This window comes from Cryptotermes secundus, unplaced genomic scaffold (assembly GCF_002891405.2).
Source record: "Cryptotermes secundus unplaced genomic scaffold, Csec_1.0 scaffold124, whole genome shotgun sequence".
Lineage (NCBI taxonomy): Eukaryota > Metazoa > Arthropoda > Insecta > Blattodea > Kalotermitidae > Cryptotermes > Cryptotermes secundus.
In genome coordinates, this window is record NW_019735462.1 from 155,592 (window position 1) to 166,688 (window position 11,097).

The 11,097-nt window shown below is 37.5% G+C and overlaps 1 protein-coding gene across 2 annotated transcripts in view; it reads left to right on the forward strand.

The window, feature by feature from the left end:
* LOC111869291 (transcription factor Sp4) overlaps positions 1-11,097 on the forward strand; it is a 29,441-nt gene extending 18,344 nt beyond the window's left edge. Inside the window, exons 9-10 of one of the 2 annotated variants that reach the window (XM_023860688.2) lie at positions 2,373-2,468; positions 9,806-11,097. In XM_023860688.2, coding sequence (XP_023716456.1) covers positions 2,373-2,468; positions 9,806-9,946 — 237 coding nt within the window. In that variant the 3' untranslated portion in view covers positions 9,947-11,097. The remainder of the gene's footprint in view (positions 1-2,372; positions 2,469-9,805) is intronic. The other variant, XM_023860689.2, reaches the window with a different exon arrangement.

An 11,097-nucleotide genomic window follows, 5' to 3' on the forward strand; every position in this document is an offset into this window, starting at 1 on the left:
GTAGGTTTTTAGGTTTTTACAGAGATGATTATTAAGATCATGGCCATCTGGGTTAAGGCACCATGTGATCTTGTAGTCAGATATTAGCATGAAGGGCTTCTCCTCTTCCTCTTCCATGGGTCTGAGTAATCACCTTCCTTCAACCTGCATATATAACCAAACTAATTCCTCGCTCAATACACTTCCATGAAGATACAGGCACAGTGTTCCTCCAGAACACTGGTACAGTGGAACCTCGCTTAACGAGCATAATTCGTTCCAGAATCTTACCCATAATGCGAAACACTCGTTAAGCGAAACAATGTTTCCCCTATGAATTAATGTAAAATACAATAATGCATTCAATGCCGAAAAAATTATCAAAAAATTTTATGTATAACGTTTATTCAAAGAAAATTATATATACCTTGTTAAGGAACGTGAATCATCTTCATCTTTTCTTCTATGCGGAATGAACCAACCCGGAATGCGAATTTGATTTGCAGAAAACAAAAAAATCGATATAATTAGTTTATTATTTATGATACATATCTAATTCTTTTTTACTAGAAAGCTGTCTAGAGACATTTGTTTTTGCCGACGCTTCAAAATTTGGTGAAAATGCGACATAGCATTATCATTAAATAAATTTGTAGCATGCATAGCCACTGCCTTATTAGGGTGATGCTTCTCAATGCTTCTTCTTTGGCTGTTGATGATCCTGGCGTCTTCTTAACGAGGTCGGCGAAAATCACTTTCGCCTTCTCACAAATGATGTTCTCATTAATAATGTCGCCTTGCAATTGCTTTTCATTTATCCACATGAGGCGCAACCTTTCAACATCATCGAGAATACGTAACCGTTGTGTAGATATTCTTGTCACTCCCTTTGAAGCATCTATGTCCTTAATTTTGTCCTTCTTGAGGATAATGCAAATCGTTGATGTAGACCGATTGTATGTGCGTGCTAGATCAGCCATGCTCACACCTCATTCTCGCTTTTCAATGATTTTATGTTTCATTTCTACAGTTATTTTTATTATCTTATGGCTGTCTTTTTGCAGCTTTTCCTTTGGGGACATTTTTGCAAAATCACAAATAGTATGTCTCAACACAAGTTTGGAAAAATGTGTGATCACAAACGACACTAAGATGCTAGCGGAACGAGTGCTAAACACAGACTGATGTAGCTAGCGCACAATCCGGGACTTCCCCTCTTGTCACTTGTTATGCGAAACGTCGCCCGTTAAGTGAGTCATTTTTTTACAGTTTTGCTCGTTATGAGAGGTGCTCGTTAAGTGAGGTTCCACTGTATTTGCCTACAAGACTATGGTATCACAACCCAGACCACAGTCTGAATCCTTCAGAACTCTTCATTCATGATCATTCTCCCATTTGATGCTATATAGCGAATCCAGTTGAGAAATTGTCATTAAGTAAACTATGAAACGTATAATGAGAACAGTGGAAGAGAAATGAAAGCTTTGCTTAAAAATGTCTGTGTATGTGATATTCCTTAATGCTTGGTTCTGTATTCTACAAATAAATTCAAAATATAAGAAAAGTTAGAAGAAGAAATGTGGACAGATTTTTGAATTTAGATATTTGTATGCTGCAGAGAAGTATTTTCCATATTCAGTGAGAGACATAAATAATCTTTTAGTACTAGCACAGTGATATTTCTGGAGGCTTGGGAGCAGTTTAATTAAGAGCTCAATCAAAATGTTTTTAATAACCATGAAGTCGTCTTTTTATTACACTTTATTTATTTTCTTCCTTTTCTTTTATTCTATCTATTTATTATTTTTTACATTTCATTTGATGATCAAGATGCTATGACATCTGTGTCTCTATCTTGTATCCTTTGGTAGGTCTCATTAGAATAGGTGGAAGGTGATTCAGTAGTCACTGTTGGTTCTTGTGTCTTGGTAGGAAGGGATGGATGGTAATATTGACTATCTTTCTTCTTTTCTCTAATTAATGCCCTACTTTATAATCTGTGCCCACATACTTGATGGCACAATACACAAAATTGTATTATTATCATGTATCATTGTGGCTTTTACCGTACTTGCCCAAATACATTGCATGCTTTTTCTTCAGAATACCTCCTCAGAAATATATTTGCACATTACATTCACATATATGCAATTCAGTGAAGCATCTTACTGGAAGATATCAATGGAACTTTTTATTTTTTTTAAATTAGTTTATTTTATTTTCTATTAAAAAGCCAGTGAAAGACTTTTAAAAATCTGTACTGTAGTGGTAGTTGTTTCCTATATTTAGAAGGTATCCATATCTGTATGAAAGAAATGTTTTGGCGCATTAAATTCGGGCAAATACGGTAGATCCAATCATTGCACTTGAACAATTTTTTTTTTCTTTTTGAGGAATTTGATGAGAACGAGAGCAGTGAGAAAGAAGTTTGGATATCTGATGGTGCACCTAGTGGGATGTATTCTTTGAAACAAATTCATTTTTCTCAGGTATACTTGCCAATCAATTATTTACATATAATACATTTCACAGTATTTAGATATTGCTTGAACCTTCCATCTATTCATAGCAGATGGTATGAAACTATGAAATTGTAGTTTATTTCCAGCAGCAGTGTTTTGTTGTGTTACTGATTCTTCAGTCAATTATTTACATGGTAATTGAATTACATTTTGTGCTACATTATTACCAAATGGTTCTCACTAAGACCATTTATGCAAGTTACTGTGTGGACACACAAGTGCACACACCCAGAAATGAATTATACACTTTTGCCTAGGTGGTTAGAGATCACAAATGTGAACAAGGGCTACAAATGGAAACACTAGACAAACATATATATATATATGTTAAGATTAGATGTGTGCAAAATACCTGTTATTATGTGTTGCTTGCACGAAGTACACAAAGGCAACATACAACAGGGAAGTCATGTTTGTCCATCTTTAATAATCTTCCAGGATGGAGGCTATATACAAACGATAGATCTATCTTGTTATCCACCTGCATATCTTATCTATGATAGTACACAGATAATGATAAAGCATGATGTTGAGGGTCTACACTAAAAGTGTTAGCAAGATTTTATGTTGATCTTTGTTTGTCCAGTACATATAACGAAATTTTATCAGTTTTGTCAAAAATAAACCAATTACACAAAATATGGATCACATAAGATCTATAACTTTGATTTTAAATGTATTTATATACTCTGTTTATGTAAGAAATACAAGTCAGAATAATTTATGTCTCTATACAATGTGATGACCATCAGTAGTACTCAATATCTCTCCAGAGGTCTTCCGTCCACTTGTGGAATCGATGCCACGTCGAGTTGCTGCACTTCGCAGGGCTTGAGGGGTCCTTAGACAATACTAGGTACCTATCCCATGACTTTTGGCACTTCAGTGCATTGTGGCATATTGGCTCTATTCAGGAAGTGTTGAGCAACAGAGGCCTCGGAGCATGCGCACAGCGTGAGAGTTTCGGATTGTATCGTTGCGTTGCTAGGCGACAACTCTGTGAACGCTTGGATTGCCCAACAGGAAGTACGAGTGCCATCACATACCCCACTCATCCCATAACTATGCAACGCTCGGTAAACACCCCTCCCCACTAGGCTGTGACGTCACACAACAGGCGAGTCCATGGAGAGACTATAGCTAGGCAATCGGTAAACATGACGTCACACAACAGTGGTAGCTATCACGTAACTGTTTTCTGTGTTGTCAGTGGGGAAGCTTCATAATGAGGAGTATTTCTCAGTGTTGAACTAGAGAGAGAGAGATACTAGTATTGAGGATGGAGTATTCAGTATGAGTTGAAGTCCATTGTTATTGAGTCGTGTCGAGTGAATGGCAGTGACTACAGCAAGGGAAGTAATTGTGATACTGCAGATGGCAGTAGTTGTGAAATTGTAAATTGTGTAAGTGTAAGAGCGAATGTGGAATAAATTCGCTAGATCCAAGATGGCGTGAAGTTATTTGTTGTGTGATGCATACCCAACACATGACAGTTTGGTGACAGAAGTGTCTACAAACTTAAACATGTCAGAAAGTAGAACAAATTATTGTGCATCAAGTATTATACTGCCACAAAATGGAGATACAGCAGATGATGGAATTCCTGCTGAATGAAATGAGGGCTGATAAAAAACCAACAAAGAAGAAATGGAGGCCAGTAGAAAAAACTGGCAAGAAGAGATTGCCACATGGCGAGAAAAGATGGACGCAAAAACAGAGGCCATCCGAGCAGAAATGAGAGCCAGTCAGGCAAGGACAAAAGCCATACAAGAAGAGATGGCTGCCACATGAGAAAAGATGGAAACCAGCCACAAGGAGATGGTGGCCGAAATTGAACCCGGAAAAGACGTAAAGACGATGGCCTGCCGAGAAACGACGGAGACACGTCTAGAAAATGAGCCAACCTCAGTGAACAGGAAACCTGAGGCGGCACAACAAGGAGATGTCTCTAAAGAAGACGCCGAAGTAACGCTAGTTGGAGAACTGAAGAAGAAAAGGCATAAGAACCGAAACCAGTGAAAAATGAAGGAATGATCCCAGGGCAATGTTTGGTGCCGAAAGAAGTTGGCTGTTGCCCGCATGGAGGCAACATGGGAAAATCATGTTTCCCAAAAGAAATTGGCCATCGCCTGCAGAGTAACAACCCGCTGTGAGAAAGTGGCATGGCAAGAAGGAAGATGTCGTTCGGAGAAACCCCACCAGGGCCATGATTGAGCGAGCAATCCAGAGAGTAGGGCTGCTCAAGAAGAATTTACAGGCACACCATAAAGGAACAAAAGATTGATGTGGCAAGCAGCTGCTACACGGGAGGAAGAAGGGGACAACCACAGATGGCATCCATAAGTGGAGCCCAAGAGAGCAATCACTTCTGGGAAGTGGAGGAACACTAGTGAAACTCTTATATGAGACCTACGGTCTGAAAAGCACTAAATGAATACCCAAGGCTTCCAGCAGGATGCGGAGAATCATGGATTGGACATTGTGGAGGGGCTGACCCCCTCCAAAACAGAAAAAGAGACTGTAAGCAGAGGAGGAACCGGTAATGTAGAAACACCGGCCTCCCCGGCATGAATGAGGAGCGAATGTGAAACAATGGATTGATGAACACTGGACCATGGAATTGCTCGGGATGAACAATCTTAAGAAGGAAGTGGATGTAATGGCCGGAGAATAGTCGCTGCAAGAGGAGTAGATGGACCAAAAGAAGACGTAGCAAGTGCAGCCTTGAAAGAGAAGGAACGGGGATGCACCGTTAGGCTATTTGGGATGAACAGCCTTAAGAAGGGAGCAATGTGGCATATTAGCTCTATTCAGGAACTGTTGAGCCACAGAGGCGTCAGGGCACGTGCACAACGTGAGAGTTGTGGATTGTATCGGCGCATTGCTAGACAACAACTCTGTGCATGCTTGGATTGTGCAACAGGACGTGTGAGTGACATCACATACCCCACTCATCCCATAACTATGCAACACTCGGTAAACACCTCTTCCCGCTAGGCTGTGACATCACGCAACAGGAGACTCCGTGCAGAGACTATTGCTAGGCATTTGGTAAACACGGTGTCACACAACAGTGGTAGCTATCACATAACTGTTTTCTGTGTTGTCAGTGCAGATGCTACATAATGAAAAGTATTCATCAGTGTTGAACTCGAGAGAGAGATACTAGTATTGAGGATGGAGTATTCAGTATGAGTTGAAGTCCATTGTTATTGAGTCGTGTCGAGTGAATGGCAGTGACTACAGCAAGGGAAGTAATTGTGATACTGCAGATGGCAGTAGTTGTGAGATTGTGACTTGTGTAAGCATAAGAGCGAATGTGGAATAAATTCGCTAGATCCAAGAGGGTGTGAAGTTATTTGTCGCATGACACATACCCAACATGTGACAATATAGTATGAGTAGTTTTGCAATGGTAGATTTGTGTTTTCAATAAATTAACATCAAGAGCAATTCCCTATATAAAAGTAACGTATTTGTAAAAGATTCAGTACTTCAGCCTGGAGTATAAATTTCCACTGATATTAATTTGGTACTTACAGTTTCTTAAGAAGAAAAGTATAAAGTGAAAGCTCAGGTCCTGTTCACTGGATTATATTCCTTTGGCAAAACTGCTTGCAACCAGTATGTTAATTTTGTGCTTGTAAAAGTACCAGTTTTTGAATATGAGACAAGCTGAAGAATAAAATTAATGATCGTGAATTTATCTGAGAACAGTGGGAAGTTCTGTGTAGGACTTAATGTTGTTTGCTTTCCTTCAGAAGTTTAGGGCTGTGTGATATGGCTACCAAGAACTATAAACTGTATTTATAAAATTAAGTGATCCTTTTCTGTGATTATATCCAGTGGTTCACATTTTCACTACATTAAATTTGTCAGAATCTGGAAGTTTGCATGGCTACTATGGCTGCACTCCTTAATATAAGAAAGAATGTCTGATATAAAATTTGTAGAATCTGTATACAAAATTTCACATGCCAGGCTCCAGTGACTTGCTGTCATCATCAGACAAAGAGTTGAATATAGATTTCACATGTTTGTTTTACCCTGCACCAAAAGAAAGGTCTTTAACAAAATTCTATATTTGGTTAACCTTACCACACATGTTTTCAGGATCCTGTGCAAGTACAGACACTATTGTTATTCCTATATTGCATATTCTTATGGCTGCAATGTTATTAATATGGATGGTAAGAAATTAAAAAGGACATAGATCAGGTGCAATCTAATGGCACGAACTTTCATACAAATCTGTCAGTTGATTCATAAGTTATTAGAGGGTGGACCAACACAGACACTCAGCATAATTATGCTATAAGCGTTAGCCATCTTATAATATTAGAGAAGTAGGCTAAAAATTGCCAAAGTAATAATTTTATTTCAGAGTTGATTTATTAGATTTATTTTATAAGCTGTATATACTGGATGCTCCAACTTTAGTATATATATATGTGTGTGTGTGTGTGTGTGTCTGTGTGGGGCAGGGGTGGGCAGGCAATTGTGTGTGCACATATGCATATGTGGGTTTGGATGTGTGTATGGATCAGCTGTATAATTGAAAAAGGGGTTCAAGATTTCCCACACTTTTTACTTATGTGTGTTGTCTACAGCAAGGGTCTCCAAACTATGGCCCGCGAAAGAATTGTGCAGAAATGCGCCAAATGAACTAATTTTCCAATGAGTACTGGTAAAAAAAATACTTGTTCATAGATTTCAAATTCATTAATTAATATTGCATTTAAAATATATTGATATTCCATATTATGTTAATATTAATATTATTCACAATTTTACTAATTCTGGACCGTGTACTTCATGGTATTTCTTCATGCTTGTTCGTCCTCAATCGGCAGTGTCACTTCGTGGCAATGTAGGTAGCGCGAGCAGTTCGTTACTAGCCGTCTTGTGCACAAGACTTCTTGCAGTGGTGCAGTGTAATTGTAACAGATCATCATCACCTCAATGTAATCAGATTTTAAGAATGCAAAAAGAGTTCCATCATTCACATTAATTGTTTTATTAAAATTTGTGATGAAAATATAAGCATTTGCTGCTACTGTCTGTTGTCATTAATATACGATAATTTATTCTCACGTACTTTGTATTTAGTTTATGAAATAAAACTCATATACCTAGAGTTATTAATTTCTCATTTTATCCGGCCCGTTGAAAGTGCTGAATTACCTAATGTGGCCCACGTTTTGAAAAGTTTGGAGACCCCTGATCTACAGTAAGGACTTTCACAGTATTCCTGTCTGAACTGGTATAGCAGTAATATAGTAGACCCACCATACAGCAGATATTTCACTTCCTTGTTGGAGAGAATTCTAGAGACCTCGGACACAAGTACGCATTATTTGATACTGCTTCTGTGCCTGTCAAAACTGCAAATTAATAATATTTGCAAATAAAGAACATTATTCCAAACATTGCCCTACTGTTTTGTTTAGACCTCTGGCAAGCAAATAAATTGACAGTGGCTGATGACAACTGCGAGGGTGGATTTTTCTATGAAATATATTCTATAAACAGTGATGTAAAAGAACTACTGCTCACCATCAGTTCTAGACTCAAAACTATGGATTATGTCTCTTCTTCACAAATCATCTGTAACTAGCAGAATTTTAAATGTGTGCTTTCTTTTTTTAATGCAGTTTTGGATCTGAATAGTATATCTTTGTAGTGAATCATGCACTGTGTGACAGACATTAGCAATATATCCAGCTATTAAAATGTCAAAAATTAGATTAAATTTTGTTTTAATACACCCCATAAATGTTCAAATACACACTTTTCATGGTTCATAATAAGTAATATTCCGTCTTACTCCCTCTCTCTCTCTTTTTCCTGTTGCTCGCACTTTGGAGCATAGGGTATCCGTGAAACGCTTTGTTTCACGTCAGTTTCTTAATTCTAAGACAGTCGGTAGGACTCCTTGGATGAAGGATCAGCCCATCACAAGGCCACTACCTACACAGGACAACACAAACAGAATAAACGCAGAAAAACGTCCATGCCTTGAGTGGGATTTGAACCCATGATCCCAGTGTTCATGCAAGTGAAGTGAGTTCATGCCTTAGATCATGCAGCCACTGTGATTGGCTATAATTAATATCGGCATGTGTGAAAAATCTGCACTGCAATTGGAGGAACAACTTTTGTTGTTTGTAATTATTACTTACATTTAAGTTCTTGGACTCCCACATTTCATTTTTGTAAAGTTCAGACCACATTTGTTTTGGAGAATGTTGAGTAAATTATTTTGTTACCATGTATGAAAGTTATGTATTCTGTGATACCAGTAACAGACTATTTGTTTGGAGCAGAGTGTTGTGCTTCTTTTTATTTCCTCAGTAAATAGGATAGCTTATGCCTTTATGACTCTGTATCATTCTAGCATTGCTTCGTAGTCATTCATCATCTTGTCTTCATCTTCACAGAAGCTCATATGGCAGTGTTAAGCAGTGCAATTCCCTCTTTCATAACCATACTGCTGTACATTAGATCGGGATAAGAGAGCCTGTGTTAAATTAACGTGTGGCTGAATGGTTTCTTAGTGGTTACAATAGTGTTCATTGTTGTCACAGTCCCCAGTGCTTTTGTTACCTTGGAATGAATGGGTGAAGAAATTGATTTGGCCTTGAACCCATGCATGTACAAGCAAAATTAGCAATTCTTCTGAGTTTTCTTTTCTAAAACAAAGAACTTATGTATTTATGCTAGTGTTACTAGTTTCTGAGGTACAGAATGGAACAAATAGATGGAGAGATATTTGTGAACTGTGTATATATGGTTAAATATATTATAATATATAATGTGTTCTTTGTAAGAGACTTTACTACATTTGTTTTAGGCAGTTTCCTAATGAATGTCTGATGATGACAGTAAGAATGAAAACGTCTGAGCTTTATGTTATAATTTTAATAAGTCATAAGTTATAGAATATTTCGGGAATTTACGTTTCCATGTTAATGTGGATGATGATTTTGACTGATGACACACTGTAGTAGATGTAGGTTGTAGTACCATCATCATGGAAATCATCACTGTCTCCATGTTCAAGATTTTGCCTATCCCTCTGTTGTCATGGAAGCACCAGTATTATGTATTTCAGATTTAGAATGCTGTGTTTCTGGTAACAGTGATTTTGGCAGTTCTGTGATATTATCATGTATAGGGAGTCACAGGAAATGTTTAAACTATAGAAGCTGCTTTTGTCTTTTTTTTTTGTCAGTACATTGAATTATGTATTGATGTTCTTCATATCAGCATGATATACTACATAATTTTCATTGTTATTGCAGGAAGCAGCCACATCAACACAGTCTGTATCATCAGATGGAAGTTCTTCGAATGAAGAAAAAATGATGATAACAATACAGACTGAAGCTGATCAATCAGACTTAGCCATCAATGATACTCTGGAATCATCAGTATCCAACTAGAATCTCACTTTAGGAATATGTCCATATCATTGCCTTTCTTGCAAACTCAACACATGTTCATGTACTTGTGGGTTCCTCATCTTGCACCAGGGAAGTTCACTCACGATCTCCGAATTGAGATATTTAAGATGCATATATCAATTTTGTTCTTACAGAAACACATGAAACTATTCCTTGTGAAGAGAAGGTGTGGACAGTTTATGGTTTGTGTGTCAGATGTCATGACCTAGGTCATTGTATTTATCCCATGACATGATTGAAAGTTAATAGCAACAGTGTTAGAAAGTGGTTGAAAATCCTCTGATCATATTTGCATAGGTGGCACCAAGTATCATGCTCGAGTAGGTAGCATTTCTGCTTCATATTTTGGAGGTCCCAGTACAGTAAGAGAAATTATTAACAGATATGAACATTTGACTTGTGTTTGGGTACCAGGTTATTTGATCGCTCAAAACATTTCCAATCCTCCAAGCAAATGAATCAAACTTATGCAGTGATAAAAAAGAAACATCTTACTTTAGTTAAAGTAATACCTCAGTGCTGCTTCAGCAGAAGAGTAAATACTTTTGATTTTCCAAAGGTTTGTGATAATACTGTCACAGAAATTTCTGAAATGTTATTTATGGGAAATATACCCTAAACAATAGACAATGTCCAAAATAATATTTGTACATGAAATACTTATCTTACATCCAGAATTACTTCATTGTAGTACAGACCAGCTGAAAATATTGATCAGAAAATGTTCCACAGAGTACACTGTGGGCTCTTCTCTGTAGTCAGGTGATTCCATACTGTCAACTCAAGGAATCCTGGTATCCTTCTGTTTCCTGTTTTATCATATACTGGTCAGAACTGTAGGAAACAGACACACACTCAGTTGTTTGTTCACATCATAACACCAGGTTCAAATCTTGACCTGGAGAAAAGATATCCTGACTGAAATTTTCATGATTATTGTTAATCCCTCTATGGAAATCCAGGATAATACCTCAAATTAGGCATCAACCACTTCTTCCATAACCATTCCAGTTCATTCAGTGACATATAATCAAAGCTGTTGACAGCTGTTAAATATACTGGGAGTGAAGAAAGATTGACTGTAATCCCACTTTTTATACAAATATTGACGCAATTGCATAATTGATTGA